This window comes from Eremomyces bilateralis (genome assembly GCF_010015585.1).
Source record: "Eremomyces bilateralis CBS 781.70 unplaced genomic scaffold P152scaffold_7, whole genome shotgun sequence".
NCBI lineage: Eukaryota > Fungi > Ascomycota > Dothideomycetes > Eremomycetales > Eremomycetaceae > Eremomyces > Eremomyces bilateralis.
In genome coordinates this window covers 933,123-947,944 of record NW_022985073.1, presented here as the reverse complement: position 1 = coordinate 947,944, position 14,822 = coordinate 933,123, and the positions used below count along the sequence as shown (strand labels likewise).

At 49.8% G+C, this 14,822-nt stretch overlaps 8 protein-coding genes across 8 annotated transcripts; 4 read left to right on the top strand and 4 right to left on the bottom strand.

The window, feature by feature from the left end:
• The first annotated feature begins 530 nt into the window (after nucleotides 1-530).
• P152DRAFT_457804 (uncharacterized protein) lies at nucleotides 531-1,806 on the top strand. Its single transcript, XM_033679307.1, has 2 exons — nucleotides 531-977; nucleotides 1,062-1,806. Exons 1-2 carry the CDS (start codon nucleotides 553-555, stop codon nucleotides 1,411-1,413), a joined length of 777 nt encoding a protein of 258 aa, XP_033535074.1. The 5' UTR covers nucleotides 531-552; the 3' UTR covers nucleotides 1,414-1,806.
• A 22-nt stretch (nucleotides 1,807-1,828) lies between these two features.
• P152DRAFT_434542 (family 43 glycoside hydrolase) lies at nucleotides 1,829-3,122 on the bottom strand. The gene is made up of 3 exons (XM_033677491.1): nucleotides 2,722-3,122; nucleotides 2,548-2,665; nucleotides 1,829-2,492 (listed from the first exon to the last, which is right to left on the bottom strand). Exons 1-3 carry the CDS (start codon nucleotides 3,038-3,040, stop codon nucleotides 1,898-1,900), a joined length of 1,032 nt encoding a protein of 343 aa, XP_033535073.1. The 5' UTR covers nucleotides 3,041-3,122; the 3' UTR covers nucleotides 1,829-1,897.
• A 1,195-nt stretch (nucleotides 3,123-4,317) lies between these two features.
• On the top strand, nucleotides 4,318-4,947 carry P152DRAFT_457803 (uncharacterized protein). The gene has a single exon (XM_033679306.1). It carries the CDS (start codon nucleotides 4,614-4,616, stop codon nucleotides 4,881-4,883), a length of 270 nt encoding a protein of 89 aa, XP_033535072.1. The 5' UTR covers nucleotides 4,318-4,613; the 3' UTR covers nucleotides 4,884-4,947.
• A 552-nt stretch (nucleotides 4,948-5,499) lies between these two features.
• Nucleotides 5,500-7,637, bottom strand: P152DRAFT_513667 (uncharacterized protein). The gene is made up of 6 exons (XM_033682813.1): nucleotides 7,326-7,637; nucleotides 6,766-7,278; nucleotides 6,420-6,679; nucleotides 5,898-6,372; nucleotides 5,772-5,825; nucleotides 5,500-5,717 (listed from the first exon to the last, which is right to left on the bottom strand). Exons 1-6 carry the CDS (start codon nucleotides 7,420-7,422, stop codon nucleotides 5,581-5,583), a joined length of 1,536 nt encoding a protein of 511 aa, XP_033535071.1. The 5' UTR covers nucleotides 7,423-7,637; the 3' UTR covers nucleotides 5,500-5,580.
• Nucleotides 7,638-7,919: 282 nt separating this feature from the next.
• P152DRAFT_473163 (ribosomal protein L6) lies at nucleotides 7,920-8,758 on the top strand (the record flags this gene model as incomplete). Its single annotated transcript, XM_033681208.1, has 3 exons — nucleotides 7,920-8,163; nucleotides 8,220-8,333; nucleotides 8,385-8,758. 3 exons carry the CDS (start codon nucleotides 7,920-7,922, stop codon nucleotides 8,756-8,758), a joined length of 732 nt encoding a protein of 243 aa, XP_033535070.1.
• P152DRAFT_457801 (3',5'-bisphosphate nucleotidase) lies at nucleotides 8,757-10,271 on the bottom strand. Its single transcript, XM_033679305.1, has one exon. The coding sequence runs from the start codon at nucleotides 10,100-10,102 to the stop codon at nucleotides 8,879-8,881; it is 1,224 nt and encodes a 407-aa protein (XP_033535069.1). The 5' UTR covers nucleotides 10,103-10,271; the 3' UTR covers nucleotides 8,757-8,878.
• Nucleotides 10,224-12,487, top strand: P152DRAFT_319105 (zf-C3HC-domain-containing protein). The gene is made up of 4 exons (XM_033675204.1): nucleotides 10,224-10,247; nucleotides 10,474-11,161; nucleotides 11,213-11,296; nucleotides 11,345-12,487. Exons 2-4 carry the CDS (start codon nucleotides 10,570-10,572, stop codon nucleotides 12,136-12,138), a joined length of 1,470 nt encoding a protein of 489 aa, XP_033535068.1. The 5' UTR covers nucleotides 10,224-10,247; nucleotides 10,474-10,569; the 3' UTR covers nucleotides 12,139-12,487.
• Nucleotides 12,288-14,241, bottom strand: P152DRAFT_457800 (acyl-CoA dehydrogenase-like protein). Its single transcript, XM_033679304.1, has 5 exons — nucleotides 13,826-14,241; nucleotides 13,680-13,758; nucleotides 12,624-13,627; nucleotides 12,495-12,571; nucleotides 12,288-12,444 (listed from the first exon to the last, which is right to left on the bottom strand). The coding sequence occupies exons 1-5, from the start codon at nucleotides 13,873-13,875 to the stop codon at nucleotides 12,359-12,361; spliced, it is 1,296 nt and encodes a 431-aa protein (XP_033535067.1). The 5' UTR covers nucleotides 13,876-14,241; the 3' UTR covers nucleotides 12,288-12,358.
• Between the last annotated feature and the right edge of the window lie 581 nt (nucleotides 14,242-14,822).

Below are 14,822 nucleotides of genomic sequence, written 5' to 3'. Positions count from 1 at the left end.
CTGAAACTATATCCATGTTCGACACCGGACAATAGATTCAAGATTCAAGGTTCATAATATACTATACAATATACATGTCAGCGAACCGGAACCTTTTTATCCAATGTCCTACTGATGTCTTGACTATGACAGAAGAGTTTACCCGATCAAACACGAAATTGAGGCGTGAGCTGAAAAGTGCTTGGATGCAGATTGAAATATCAATATTATTGGATCAGGGGCATCGATATCGCCACCAATAACTCCTCGAGCCTAGACCGGCCGGGCCGGGGCGTAGTGGTTTCGCGCTGCCCGCTGCAGCCACTGTTCGTCCCCCAAACCGAACACGAAACAGCCCCTGTCGCCTAGTTGAGACCACGAGATAGATAGCCTTGGTTCCGACGGACTTGGAGACGTGCAACAAATAACCTGCGAACGAAGGTCATCTCGTCCTCGTTTCTCCTATCGACTTCACCTTCGTTCGTGTCATAAGTCATTGGGATGCTGCGTTGCTCATTTAATCCATACGTCTTTTCTTCTCTTCTTGAATTGTTCTGAATCATTATCATCAAAATGGCGTTCCGAACGAAAACCCCGCCGACGCACTACCCCCGATTCGCATTCCACTTCCTGCGGCTGGCCCAGCTAATCTCGTCGATCATCGTGGGGTCGATAATGTGCTATTTCGTCTACCACCTCTCCAGAGACCGTTGGGGCATTCCATGGACGTTTATCCTCTTACTAGCGGTCTCGTTCTTCACGGTGCTCGTCCTAGCGGGCACGATGCTCTTGCACTGCTGCTTCGGACTAAATCCGAAGCTGAACCTGGTCCTGAACTCCGGTCTCTTCGTGATATGGGTGGTTGGGTTCGCGCTGTTGTCGTGGTATTCCTCGCAGACGCTGTTCCATTATTGCAATAAGGAGAACTGGCATGAGCAGGCGGGTGTCATGGTGTGCAGGATCTACAAAGCCCTCTTCACGTTCGCCTTGACCGGATTGTACGTGTTCTCCCAAATGCCACTCTCTTGAGTTTGAAACCCCATGAGGTTTCTATCCAGCCTAGGTCTAACAATATGCCGTAGTACATCAACGCTGGCAGCCATGTTGCTTGATATCCATGTCTTCCGCCGATCCAATCGCCTTGGGAAATATAATCCGATGCAAGACCTCGATAGAAAGCCCCTGCAACCGGGCGCGCTGCATGGGGAGACGGTATTCGAAACATCATCATCGCCGCGCTCATCACCCTCGAATTCCCATAACTCGGCGCAACACGAGGGGACGAAGAGTACTCTGCGTACTCCCTTCAGCGCCAAGAAGGCAGGGGCGGGCGAAAACAGCCTAGACTTGGGCGTATATCAAGTCCCCGAAGAGCAATTCCATTACGACACTGGGTATCAGGGAGCAGGGCATGGTTCTAACGGCCGGGGTTAAATGTGTGTTTATCGAAAATCCACGATAGGGACGTTAGAGTTCCAAAATGTTTTTGTGATCTGCTGTCGGTATGCGGAGTCGAATACCTCCCAGCACGGCGTTTCAGCTAGAGGATCATTAGGGCGACTGGGAGGATTTGAATTTAGCGTGAATATGTATGTATATTGACGAATATCTGCTTTCGAAACATTCCTCGAACATCAAGATCGCTAGGTTCACCACAATCACCATTCTAGTTGGCTCCTAATGTGACAGTCTTGGGCTTCGCCCAGTCTGTGTGTTGTGGCCTTGCGGCCTAAGGCAGAAGGGATAGGTAGACCGTTCGCCCACAGATGTAAATAGCAGATCGCAGTAAGAGAGATCTTTTCCTTTCTCTTTAGCAATTCATCAGCGTTACCAGCTTACCAAATCCTTCGTGGTTTGGGCCCATGACACCTAAGCTATTTAACCCCACCCCCCACTCCCCCTATCTCCGTGCGGCATCTCAAGAGGGATAACATGCCCTCAACAAGTCATATTCTGCCTTAAGCAAAGGGGTGACCGATCCATGTTTCAACCCCTTTGGAAAGTTCCGGTAGTCCGACGGGCGCCAAGATGGGTTGTTAATGTTGTTCGTCTCATACGGGATATACTGCGTGTAATCGTCGAGAAGCAAATGATATAAACCAGGAGTTACATTATCCGCGAAGCATGCTGCTCCCTCTCGAGGTTTCTCGGGCCTGACGAAACCGCCTCTCTTAGTCCACTGACCAAAGAGGCCTCCGGTGGTAGTTTCCTGGTACATTTGGTTCTGCGTTTCATCCTTGATGAATCGGGCAAAGTGGCCTGGAGTGCCTAAGTACTGGAACTCCTGGTCAATGACGGGTGTATTTCCCGGTGCCACATAGTCTTTAGCACCAGAGAAGGTTGCGAAATCCTTGGTCGTCGAGAATCGGATGCGGTCGGGATTGGCAGCTCCAGTATGCCCGTGGTCATTTCTGTTGTAGAAACGCGAGGACCAGAAGACATAAAATTTCGCAGTGGCATCATCCCATACTGCGGACGGCGCCCACACCATTCCAGCCGTCTCATCTTCCACACTAGTGCGTGTAAGCGTATGTTGGGTAAGGAGACATTCCAATCCGGACCCCTTACATTCTTAGTGAAGGCGAAGACCAATCCACTAGATTGTCTGATGACCATACGACGATCCCTCGACTGCCTCTTCTGGTAGCGACGTCCCATGAGAAACCACGGGCGTTGATGTCGAGGTCTGACCAGTTGGAGCATATCAGTGGAAGTCCTCCATTCGATACCAGACCTCCTCACCAGTTGCGATGATGTACCACTTCGTTCTGTTCCCATCATAGGTCAAGAATACATCCCTAACAGCTTTGGTTCCGACAGTGGATGTCAAAACAGGCCGTCCTTTGTTTAAGAACGAGTAGCTCCCAGGATCATTTCCGTTTGACAGGTAGAACTGAACCTTTGGATTCGGATCCGAAAAGGTGCTGATTAGGTAGCCAGCAAAGTTAGATGCAGCCTGACGGCTTTCCAGCCCGTTGCTGCCGCCTAGGACTCCTCTGATGTAAGATGACAATCCAGCGACAGTGAGCAGCATGCACAAGATTCTGAACTGCATCGTCATGATCTGTTGGGTGGACCAGCTGCGTGGAGTTCACACAGGCGAAGCACATCGAATGTGTGGAGAGCCATTATATGAAAATAGTACGATTTGGAACTGGCGGAGAATTTCATCAAATAGACTAAACGGAATGAAATGGAAGTATAACGATATTGAATGTAACCAATAAATCATACGCAAGAAATTAAAACGACCCCGTCCTCACATCACGTCCTGGTTCATGGCCACCAATCGGAGGACAATAGTGCGTCATTTCATAGGTTCTCCGATAAATCAGAGAAATCTCATAGTTATACGAATAGTGTACTCATGAGTGTGTTACCATGATATCTGCTTCAATGGCCTTTTCTAACACGTCCTCATTGCCGGATCTGAGCCGTTCAACCTTCGAATACATGTCTGAAAGCAATGGAATATCTTACTCGTGTCGGATTTAGTCCAGTGATTCGGATTGCCGTGAACTAGAAGTACGACCAGGTACGATTTGATCAATGCATCAAAATGAAATCAATGAGGGAGGGATGAGAGGAGTGAGTTGAGTTGAGTTGAGTTGAGTTGAGCTGAGCTGGTCTTTGGTCGACTTTCAGTTCTGCATTATCCATAATATAGCCTCAAGGGATTTCCACTCCCCAGGTCCTCACGATCATCGTTATATTTAATATCTACCGTATCCTCGGTGTTGTCCTTACCTCCCAAATATGAAGACGTACGTAGGGCTGGACACGAATATTCGACTATTCGTATTCGTACGAATATTCGTAGTCGAATACGAATAAAATTTAGAATTTCCGCTTACTAATATTCGTACGAATAATATTCGCATTATTCGTAATTATTCGTAATTATTCGTCTATCTCTGAAGCTATTTCCATGTATCTCGCATCGGAGAGATGGTCGACAGAGAGCTTTAAGCTGGGGTCACTTGGCTTGCTGAATCGTCAGGAGTGATCAATTCGACGCTATTGATATGCTTTGTATCTCTTAGAGCTCAAATCCTCCAGATCGTGTTCGGGTAAACAAAAGTCGCGACTGTTGGGCATTCATTCATTGGCTCGGCTTTTGCCGAATAAGTCTTGGCATTATTTACGAATATTCGCGAATAATACGAATAAAACGTCTCAAAACTTAGTCGAATACGAATAATCGTTCAAGAGGAAAAGTCGAATACGAATAGCCAAAATCCTTATTCGTGTCCAGCCCTAGACGTACGCAATTCACCACTACATAGTATATCTGGAGTACTCCTTATTCCCAGATCCGACGTCCCCTAATAGCCGATGCATACATCGCCGTCCCCTTTTCAGCCTTATGGATACAGAAGCAGCACCAGCTGCAGGGGTTCCTGATCACCCACCACTGCCTCTGATGTTCGACGTTCAATTCCGCTCAATACGAAGCACAGAAATTCTTGTTGGTACCCACGAACGATACAGAATATTACTACCGAGTATGTGTCGTTGTATATGTAAATTAGTCCACAAGGCTATGCAAAGTTCGGTTTTGCTTCTTAGTTGTCAATCTGCTTATCCGCAAAGAATGAGTTTTCATTTTTCAAACCAGCATTCCCTTGGCGCTCATGACCAAGAAATTGGGGCCGGCAAGAGACTTCCAAGACAGCTTAGACGGCATTTTCAAAGGATGTGTTGAGGCTCTTTCTGACTCGGAAGGCTGGAATGATTTTCCAAGCTTTCGAATGCTGGCGAAATCCCTTGCTTGTCTGCCTGGCTTAGAGAGGGATGCTCAGATCGCTTTGTCCTGCCAGTTCTACATCGTCGATAAGGATATACGAGAACCTGATAAAGCAGATGAAGACGAGGATGAGACCAGCGTCACAGCGGAAGACTAACCCACTGAGGAGAGTGCAGGGCCGAGTGACGATACTGCTAATGTCAACCAAGCGAATAGCAGTGCATCGGCAGATGGGCTCCAAGGTCCGGGCGTCGATGGAGAGCAGTCAGTCGACCCAGACCAAACGACGGCTGAGTTGTCCGCTGGGAATGAAGACCTTGACGACATCTCCGCCGCCTGCGATTCGTGCTACAAATCGTTTTCGAACTGGACAGAATCGCCGCTGTACCTGTGTTCTTACTGCGTGGACACCCTACTTTGCGAAGAATGCATCAACCACAAAATTGCCCAAGAGGAAGGCAAAGAGCCGGCTCCCTGGCGCTCAATTTGTGTACATGGTCATCAGTATGTAAGGCCCGATAGAAGGATGGAAGGGGTGTAAAGATGGGATTCTATCCATTGGGGAGGAAAGGTTTGCGTTTAAAGATTGGCTGATAGAGCTCGAGGAAAAGAAGTGGAAGGAAGCATGGAACGCATTTTGGATGGATGAGGGACGGAATTAAGTCACTCTTCTCACATCTGATGGTCGACATTTCAACATTTTCATTGGCATGGACATCAACCCAATGGAGCTTGAACGGCTGCATTCCTCTCAAATGTAATAACATTTCCTTCTAGATAATTATCTACTTTAATCATAAGTAGTTCGCTCCTTCTGTGTACCTATCGGCCATTCTAGCTGTTTGTAATATCGTTCAAACCCGATCATCGTGATGTTCTTCTTCCGAATCTTCATTTTCATTCCAGAAATAGGTCATCAACCCCGCGATGGTCAGTGGTATGTGTAGGCAGGCAAATGTGAGAGTGATCAGGGTGTAGAGATTGAAACCGGCTTCGGTTGAGTTAGTTTAGAATGTGGAAATACCTAATTAATGAGTTGACTTGCCATGTCCAGCGCAGACCATCACATAAGTAAGTCCGGATAAGGTGGTGAAAAGGACTGACTCTAGTCAGTCAATTTGACCTCGTTGATATGACAACCCGTGAAGATGGTTGACAATCACGAACTTACCGCTGATGACGATGGCTGCACGTAATGTAGGGAATTTGTTGCCGAGGAAAATTACCATAATGCAGCAACTGATGAAAGCCATTGAGGCTAGGAAAATAAGGAAAATGTATGAGAGCCAGGTAGGGAATTGGCTAAGGTATTCAGCCACCTGCAAAAATGATTCGAAATGATCGTGGAGCTCGAGAGACAGCGTTCGTATCTCAGATAGCTCCGCCCTAGCCTCGATAGCTTCTTGGGTCATATTGGCCATAGCAGCATGCCCCGTCTCCATGAGTATCTGCATCTCTCTGGCACGGACCTCAAGGCCACTGAGGGAGTTCGCAAGAGCCACGATCTGATGTTGAGACTCTTTGACAAGGGCAGCATATTCCGCGTCCTCCGCGATGCGCTTTTCCATTTGCCATGCAACAAGCTCTAGTTGGTTCGAGGCTCGCCTTTGAAACTGGTCCATTTCTTGCGCGTTTTCCCGGACATTCTAAGTTCTGGTTAGGTATGTGGAGTTGAATATTAGTTTCAACCAACCGATGCTGCCGATTCGGCTTCTTGGTGCATTTCCTGGAGTATGGACATGATAGATTGCATGACGGTCGCCTTGATAGTTTCTAGTGACGCACTGAAACTCAGTACTCCATTTCTGATCTGACGGAGTCCAGTCATGATGTAATCGTTGGTTCGCATCGTTTGTTCATTGAGATCTCGAAGGGTTTTTACAGAGATTCCAAGCCTTTCTTGAACTTGCTGGGCATCCTCAACCATGTCCTTGAAGAGGCGCGCTGTTTCCTCTAGGGATGATAAGTCAGCGCACGTGTTCCCAATATATTCGGCGATCGACCTGTAACTGCGCTCTCCACGCCTTAATTATACATACCATGTTCGATACTAGCCCTAGCGGAATAGCACAGAGCCACTGCATTTTGACGGTTGTTGCTGTAACTAGTCCAATGCGCGGAGGAATCCATTAGAGCTTGCCGGCATCTCATTTCATGCTCAAGGCGAGCGAATTCTACCTCGCCACGATCGCAATCATAAGACCAGAGAGAAACAATGCCTGTTTTCCTGCAGGGCCGAGGGTCGGCAACTGGTTCACACTGCTTCGGAAGTCTAACACCAGCAGACTGGATCTCGCACAGTCCGAGACGAAGTGCGTAGGTGTTGTGAAATCCATCGACGCTGACGGGGCGGAATTTGGGGCCGTTAGGCGTGGGGGAGTTATTGGTGGAACTAATCGTCGATTTCTCGTCACTTCCAAGGGCACTACACGAGTGGTAGAGCGCTTTGGTCGCCTCTCTGTGGCAACTTGACATCGCGGTGAGTTCCTTTAGAATGGCCGACGCTTTCGAGAGCACCATATCTCTTGAAGCTGTATCTATTGGTATAACATCTAAAACGTTAACTTCTACAATTGACTATAAAACGTATCGATCTCACCTTGATCCTGCTGATTCACCATCCCCTCCCCAGTACCCCAAACTAACTGGCAGACCATAGATTCGAGTATAAGTTGAAAGGCCCATGACGGCTTCATCGTGAGAGCTGCTGATCTGGGTCAGCTACAGCGTGGTTAGCATGAATTGGTATATGCAGATCCCTTGGATCTGTTCAGTTTGAGATCCAGGCGATCATGGCCGAGAAGTGGGAAAGATCTGGATGCAGACGTAGACGTCTAATTAAATTGCCATTCCAGAGCAATGTGAGTGTTGGATTAAAGTGACAATTTCTGTACTTGATTACTGGCCAGATATAATAGGAGGAAGTTGATAGATTCAAGTGATATTTCACTGATGGAGTGAAGTAGCGTGGAGCGGAGATGGGCGGAGCGGAAGTAAATGGATCAGCGTGTGATTGGTCAGATGTGGAAGTGATGTGAAATCCGCGGACGGGGGTGGATCGCCTCTGGCGGAAGCTCTACCAAATCCTTGGCGGAAACCTCCGAAGGACTTCATGAATTGACTTCAGTCTCTCGTTCAATGTCTGAAATGCGCTTCAGAACCGTGGATCTCCAGACTACAACCCACATCTAGGATGATAATCCTCAAGCGAGCTGCTTTCGGCAGCTCCTTGTCCACCTGCTGCAAGAATGCGGCGACAACCCGCGCCTTCGCCGTCCGCCAATTCACAGTTTCCTCGCGCAGAGAATCCAAGATCGGGGGGATGGTCCTCTCAATACCGCCAGAAGTGACATTTGATGTCCTACCACCGACTCTTCGGAAAGGGAAATATGCAGACCTTGAAAAACCATTTAATGCTGTTATCAAAGGACCATTAGGTTGGCAACGCATTCTGCATACTGGCAGAGGATCCCATCGCTGACAGTTGGCGTAGGTGAATTGTCCATGGAAATCCCCACATTCGTCGCGATAGAACGGTCAGAAGACGGAGGCGCAGTGACCGTATCCGTCGAGGATCGCAAAGTCCGTCATCAACGGGAGATGTGGGGTATGTTGGAATCAGACATCACCGTTTCACGCGAAGTACTCACAGAACTAGGAACCACGCGAGCATACCTACAAAATCACATATTGGGAGTCTCCGAAGGCCACACAGCGATTCTGCGCTTCGTGGGTGTAGGATACCGCTCTTCTATCGAACCTACCGCGACCACGGTATCCTCAGAATACCCAGGACAACAGTTCGTCAACCTCAAGGTTGGGTTCTCTCATCCGGTCGAGCTTGGAATACCCAAAGGCGTCAAAGCGAGCACACCCCAACCTACACGATTGCTATTGGAAGGGATTGAGAAGGAGGTGGTCATGTCATTTGCGGCGAAGATACGGAAATGGCGGCCGCCAGAGCCATATAAAGGGAAAGGAATATTTGTGAACGGGGAGACGATTCGTCTCAAGGCGAAGAAGATTAAGTAAGGGGCCAAAAATGTGGTATGTTGTTCGTCTTTGTATAAATATGGTTCTGCATAGCGTTCGGGTGTATACTACTGGTCTTCTGCCAGACTGGTGTCGATGGCTTGTACTATCAACTGAGCCTTATTCAACGCTCAATACCTCCTGAACAACTTTCAGCACTTGAGCATGTATGGCAGACCCTGCTGCTACCACGCCCGTGTTTCCGGTGAGGAGTGGACCCTGAGAAAAGTCAAGACTCTTGCCCCTGATATCGGTGACAGTGCCTCCTGATTCCCTAGTGATCAAGTCACCTGCAGCATGGTCCCAGATCTTTTCGATGTAGTTCCCTCCTCGAACTGGAAGCCTCAAATAAATGTCACCTGCACCCCTCGCCACCGAAAAGTATTTCGCCTGGGAATCCATCCGTACGCTGGGTTTGGTGATATCGAGCTTCTTCGCAATCTTCGCGTTGTCTCCATGCGATGAATGGTTTGCTTCCACACTTTCGCAGAATGCTGCTTCTGAGGGAGTGCTAATGCTTTGAACTGAGATCTTCCGCGGTGTCTGCAGCTTGCCGGTGCCAAGAGGTCGGCTCTGTGACCCTTCCCCTTTCACGGCGCTCGCAAGGGCGCCTTTGCCCTCAGCATCGGACTGATTCTCTCCAATGCCGCCCTCTAAGGGTGCAGAATCGTCGACCGGAAGGTTAGGGCATCCTAGGACTCCCACTTTGACATCTCCGTCCACAATAAGGGCAACACACACAGCATACTGCCCACCGCGTAAGAAACCTTTGGTTCCGTCGATAGGGTCAATAGTCCAGATCCGTCCCTTCCCGCCACCCTTGCTGTTGCCTTGATCGATGATATTTAACATGCTTTCTGCATCAGTGATTGAGCCTCCCAAAGTGGTTTCCGCGGAAGGGTCATCCAGTTTGGTTTCTTTAACCAGGTTCCAGACCAGATCTTTCAGGGCCGCATCCTGTTGAAGATCCGTTGATTCTTCTTCGGCAACAATCTCATCAGAGGGAAAGTTATGCTTCAACGCCGAAATAATCAGGGCCTGTGCTCCATAGTCACCGATGGTGACCGGAGAGGCATCGGATTTCGTCAAGGTTCCTTTGGATTTCGCATGGAAGACTTGTTTTGTGAGAATGGAAGCTCGCTGAACTGCCAGAAGGGCAACTTCAAGTTCTTTTGGATATGACGACGACATTGTAGAGGACTGTGAAGGATGTTTGACAGTAGAGGGCAAGACTTGTCGACTGATCGATGCCAACCGATGGAAAACTGATGGCGCAGAAGTGGCCGCCAGAATGACGATGATAACTGTGGAGAATCTGAAAGCGAACCTGGTGTGGAAGCTCATAAATTCAGCCTTGCATTTCCTTACACCGTGTAGTATTTGACCGAACCAAATCCGCGGATGGGACCTATTTGCATAATTTACCGGTAAGAGGCAACCTTGAGATCTTGGGGACCTGGCCAGAGGGGGTGGGAGGAGTTGGTGACTGGTGAGTGGTGACCCGACGCCCGACGATTCCCAGTGACAAGCCGATGTACGAGCTAGTGTGTGTGTGTGTGTAAGGCGTAAGACGCAGGCGTCAGCGTGGGTGGTAAGGCGGTAAGGCGACGAGCGGTCTATTGTCGCCTGTCGGTCCACCATCGGCTCATTGTCGGCCCATATCCTGCCAGTCAGTTGCTGTGGAATTGGACTGTTAACCAAAGTGACTAAGTTAGTTAACCAAAGTGACAACAAGGGTTTCACTTCCCTGGGTCCTTCATCCTCGACACCGTACTCCGTACTCCATACATGCTGACTATCCAGCTTGGAAGATGCCACCTGCATTGAACACCTCTAAAAGAAAGTTCTACAAGCTCTTGGACGGTCTCTCGGGCTCCCAGACTACCATCTCCGGAACGAAGAGGAGGAACGATATATCTCGCCCAACAAGTTCGGTCGAACCAGAGCCTCCTACCAAGCGGTCGCGCCTCTCCGCCGAGTCAGATCGGAAGTCTGATAGTGGTGTTGCTCGACCTAATTCAGAGCCCATAGCAACTACGGCGCCGTCACCTGCAAAGTCACTGCGCGAGCTCGCGAAGGAGCGCGCTCAGAGGAGGAGGGAGGCGGAAGATGCGGAAAGGAATGCGAGAGTGTCGCTCGAAACGGCCGCGGATATTCTTCCAAACTATGCGCCATGGTCTCAGATACAATTCTTCTCCCGCTTGAAGACCTTCGCCGATATCAAGCTGTGGCTTCCGAAACCCGACAAGATCAATGAGGTTCAATGGGCAAAACGAGGCTGGGTCTGCGATGGGAGAAACACCGTCGCTTGCAAGGGCGGATGTGCTGCAAAGGTAGTTGTGGACCTGTACAATCCTGGGCAGGCGGAAGAAGACTCAAAGGAGGTTGATGAAGACGAAATTCGTTCGTGATTACTGGCCCTAGCGATTGATATCGTGGCTAACTGCGGCTTAGTGGAACAACTGATCGAGAAATACGTCGAGCTGACTGTGAACGGTCATGATGAGCATTGCCTATGGCGCAAAGCTGGATGTAGAGGTAATAAATGTTTCACGAATCATTCTCTTCAAGGCTGACCGGCTTCAGAGGATATCTACAGAATGCGAATCAGTGGTAGCACTCTGCTGCAGGCGGAATTGCGCGGACGCTACCATTCTTTCACTTGTACCGGCTCAAAACAGCTTCCGCAACACTTCCATTCGACATTCAAACGAAATACCCCCGGCTTGGAGAATGAGGAAGACCTTGATATCGAGGCCATCGTCCGTGATGTCGAACCTATAATTCTGAATGGATCCTCTGAGCACAACTTAAATCCTCGGAAATCAAGCGTGGCCGGTACTGAGCTCCTGTCTGAATTGCAGTTAAATCGAGCGGCTGCAATATTGGCTTTCTTTGGCTGGACCGGCACAGCCATTCAACGCATTCCGATGGCAACCTGCTCGCATTGTTTTGCGCGGATAGGTTTCTGGCTATACATGGACGATTCTTCCCTTGAGAACCCAAGGCCAAGTACTGACGAGCCCCTCGAATTCGACCCCACAATGCATCGCGACTATTGTCCTTGGGTCAATGCAGACTCTCAGTGCGCCCTTGGAAAATTCAAAGGTTTAAATGGTTGGGAGATTTGCGCGGAGTTCCTTCTCACAGACGCACGAAGAAGACAGCATGCCGAGAAACGTAGAGAAGAAGCACTGGCGGCCAGTATGCCAGCAGCTCATGTGAGCGAGGATGAGGATAGGGAACAGGAGGCATCGAAGCCTAATCGAGAAGAGATCGAGCAGCAGGATCGTGTGAGGGATTCGAAATTAAGGAGATTGAAGGCAGCATTTTCCGTCCGGCGGCCCAAGTTATCGAAGCGCGTTGCTGAACCTGCTTGAATGTACCAATTCCGATCATAGCAACGAACTCCTGGATCAAAGCACGAAATCGTATCGTCAAACACCACGCATCAGAAGCGGGCCGGCTGAGCAATGGACTGTCTGCCGCGGAAAGGTTTCAACTTTTAACAGGATATGAGTACATATTTAACGAATTATTCAAACCCCGGTGCTACCTATTGTCCAAAATAATTCACACCTTGGAACCCAAGTACGTGATTTATATCTTAGCCTTCCCAATTGCCTTCTGGCTCAGCTTGAGCGCCTCACGCACACCAAGGTCAATCATCACGTCCTCTGATCCACCTGCAAAGATATTAGCCCATGAATTACCGGTGAACGTATCTTGTACATACCTGGGACGATGAGTGAAGGGATACTACGATAAGTAGCCTCAATTCGTGCGCCCTGTCCAGTCGTGGTCAAGCCGAGACTAACATAGGAGTTAGTATGCGAAGATATCATCAAGGATTGGCTTGACTCACCCTCCCATAAGCTTCACGCACTCGTCGGCCACAAACTTTCCGACGATACCACCCTGTACCTTCAACAGCGCCGTAACACCACCAAGTAATCGGGATCCTTCCGCATCGCTCAGCTGATCAAGCTCGTAAATAACCTGCTCCGTCCACGACTGTAAGGAGTCGATTTGCCTCGCCATTTGGCCGAACTTGTGCCGCACCACGGGTTGCTCGATCAACGTCATGCCGAACGCCTCACGCTTCATCGCCCAGGCCATGGCATCCTCGATGCACGTCCTTGAGCCTCGGAGACCCTGGAAGACGATCCACAGACGCTCGTGGTTGAAGTTCGACAGCGTATATCGGAAGCCCTTGCCTTCCTCGCCAACCAGGTAGCGAGCCGGGACCTTGACATCTTCGAATGTCACGAAGGTGGTCGCGCTGAGTTTGCCGGCACCGATGGAGACGGGGCGGGTGCGGATGCCCTCCATGCGGGGGATGAGCAGCATGGAAATGCCCTCGGCACCGGGACCACCCGTCCGCACGGCGGTCATGAAGTAATCGCTGTACATGCCGTTGGTGATCCACTTCTTCTCGCCGTTGACGATGTAGTGCTTTCCATCCGCGGTCTTCTCGGCGGTGGTCGAGATGTTGCGGACATCAGATCCGGCCGACGGCTCGGTGATGGCGAGGCAGATGCGCTTTTCGCCCTTCAGCACCGCGGGCATGAACTCCGATTGCAATTCTTTGGAGGCGAACTGGCGGAGCGGGGGTGCGCCGACGGTCAGGCCGATGAAGATGCTGGAGATGGCGCCGCCGCGGAGGAGCTCGTCCCAGAGGATGAAGTCGTGGAAACCGTCCCAATCTTCGGGCTTGATGCCGCCGATGATGGGGTAGTGGGCCCACTCCTTGGGGATCTTCTTGCCCGCGGCAATGGGCATCAAAAGGCCATCTTCGCCGCACTTGCGATAGATCTCATCCGGGATCTTTCCGTCCTCCTCCCATTGATCGGATTGATCCATGACATTCTGTGCTTCGATTAGATGCTGTGGGTGCGAGGAGGTGTTTCGATGGCCTTACGTCTTCGCACCATTTTCGGACAGCATCCCGCAGTTGGATATGGGTTGGCTTGTAGTATGGCGAAGGGCGGCCTTGATACCTATTGTCGTGAATTGTGAGCTCCTCGCGTCCGTCACAAGTGTCGCGGTTTAGCTCTTCTAGCTTACCAGGGGGGCTCAGCCCAGGGCAGTTGGCTTCCGTATGGGTTGGATCGCATCTTGAATTGCTATACTGAAACGAATGGAGTCTGAGATAGTGCACTTAGAGTCGAGTAGGGAAATGTAGAAGTTAAATTTGGGCTCTATGTTAAGACTTAAGACAGACCCTCGGATCTTTACATGTTTAGATCTTAAGCTCCTGTGCTCGTAATTAGTCTTTCGACCCTCGTGTTTCCTCCACAATCCCCATCGATGGTTCAAGTGGGGTCGGATACCGGCTCAAACATGCATCCGATGAACCTAAGACTGTGTTTTGTGAGAGATACTCCCAGGCCATTCCTTCTGGCCCGAGGCTCTAAAAATCGGCATTTTCGAGTTCTGCTAAGAGTACTTATTCTGGCCAACGAAACACGCTGAAATCCGAATGGGAAAGGCAGCCCTCGGTGTCATGGAACCAGATTCCAGGAACTACGCAACCTGCAGTCCTGTACACCTCCCGTCCACATGATCAATAGACGCAGAGGTGCTCAAGATTGCCGAATCCTGCCGAAGGCCTGGAAGCTGGAGCAGCCGAAACGCCCAAGACCTTTCGCTCATACCCCTGTCCGGACTCCGGAACGGTACGTACCTGTCCCTGGCACATCGGATCAATAGACAGGGTGTTGTCGGCTTGTCGCCTGTGGGTCCTGGACGGGAGGAGACGAATCATGGTCGAACAATTGTCTCCGCTCGCATATGCCAAATGCTCTATGGAATATTAATAAGAATTTGGTTGATCCGATGAAGATATAGCAGCTCACCTCAAGGCCGACGAGCCTCCTACGACAATGGGATTTATGTACGAAATTGTTGTAATGATTAATCAGGATGCTTACTAGCTATCTGGAAGGTGCTGACAAATGATTGCGCGATTCAGTAGCTAATCATATTTGGGAATCCAGCAGCCAAATGCGCCCTGCGATTTAGTGTCATGGATATGTTTGATAGAGAACCTAGGTTGAATATA

Bases quoted from the DNA above. Each gene is read 5' to 3' on its own strand.
- P152DRAFT_457803 (XM_033679306.1), top strand. From the start codon at position 4,614: ATGACCAAGAAATTGGGGCCGGCAAGAGACTTCCAAGACAGCTTAGAC.
- P152DRAFT_457800 (XM_033679304.1), bottom strand. From the start codon at position 13,875: ATGCGATCCAACCCATACGGAAGCCAACTGCCCTGGGCTGAGCCCCCC. The intron at 13,628-13,679 runs GTAAGGCCATCG...ATCGAAGCACAG, and splicing joins TCCGAAAATGGTGCGAAGAC to AATGTCATGGATCAATCCGA. The intron at 12,572-12,623 runs GTGAGTCAAGCC...CTCCTATGTTAG, and splicing joins TGCGTGAAGCTTATGGGAGG to TCTCGGCTTGACCACGACTG.
- P152DRAFT_457804 (XM_033679307.1), top strand. From the start codon at position 553: ATGGCGTTCCGAACGAAAACCCCGCCGACGCACTACCCCCGATTCGCA. The intron at 978-1,061 runs GTACGTGTTCTC...AATATGCCGTAG, and splicing joins ACGTTCGCCTTGACCGGATT to TACATCAACGCTGGCAGCCA.
- P152DRAFT_319105 (XM_033675204.1), top strand. From the start codon at position 10,570: ATGCCACCTGCATTGAACACCTCTAAAAGAAAGTTCTACAAGCTCTTG. The intron at 11,162-11,212 runs GTTCGTGATTAC...ACTGCGGCTTAG, and splicing joins GGTTGATGAAGACGAAATTC to TGGAACAACTGATCGAGAAA. The intron at 11,297-11,344 runs GTAATAAATGTT...GACCGGCTTCAG, and splicing joins GCGCAAAGCTGGATGTAGAG to AGGATATCTACAGAATGCGA.
- P152DRAFT_513667 (XM_033682813.1), bottom strand. From the start codon at position 7,422: ATGAAGCCGTCATGGGCCTTTCAACTTATACTCGAATCTATGGTCTGC. The intron at 6,373-6,419 runs GTTGGTTGAAAC...ACCAGAACTTAG, and splicing joins AAGCCGAATCGGCAGCATCG to AATGTCCGGGAAAACGCGCA. The intron at 5,826-5,897 runs GTAAGTTCGTGA...GACTAGAGTCAG, and splicing joins TGCAGCCATCGTCATCAGCG to TCCTTTTCACCACCTTATCC.
- P152DRAFT_457801 (XM_033679305.1), bottom strand. From the start codon at position 10,102: ATGAGCTTCCACACCAGGTTCGCTTTCAGATTCTCCACAGTTATCATC.
- P152DRAFT_434542 (XM_033677491.1), bottom strand. From the start codon at position 3,040: ATGACGATGCAGTTCAGAATCTTGTGCATGCTGCTCACTGTCGCTGGA. The intron at 2,666-2,721 runs GTGAGGAGGTCT...CCAACTGGTCAG, and splicing joins GTGGTACATCATCGCAACTG to ACCTCGACATCAACGCCCGT. The intron at 2,493-2,547 runs GTAAGGGGTCCG...TACACGCACTAG, and splicing joins TCTTCGCCTTCACTAAGAAT to TGTGGAAGATGAGACGGCTG.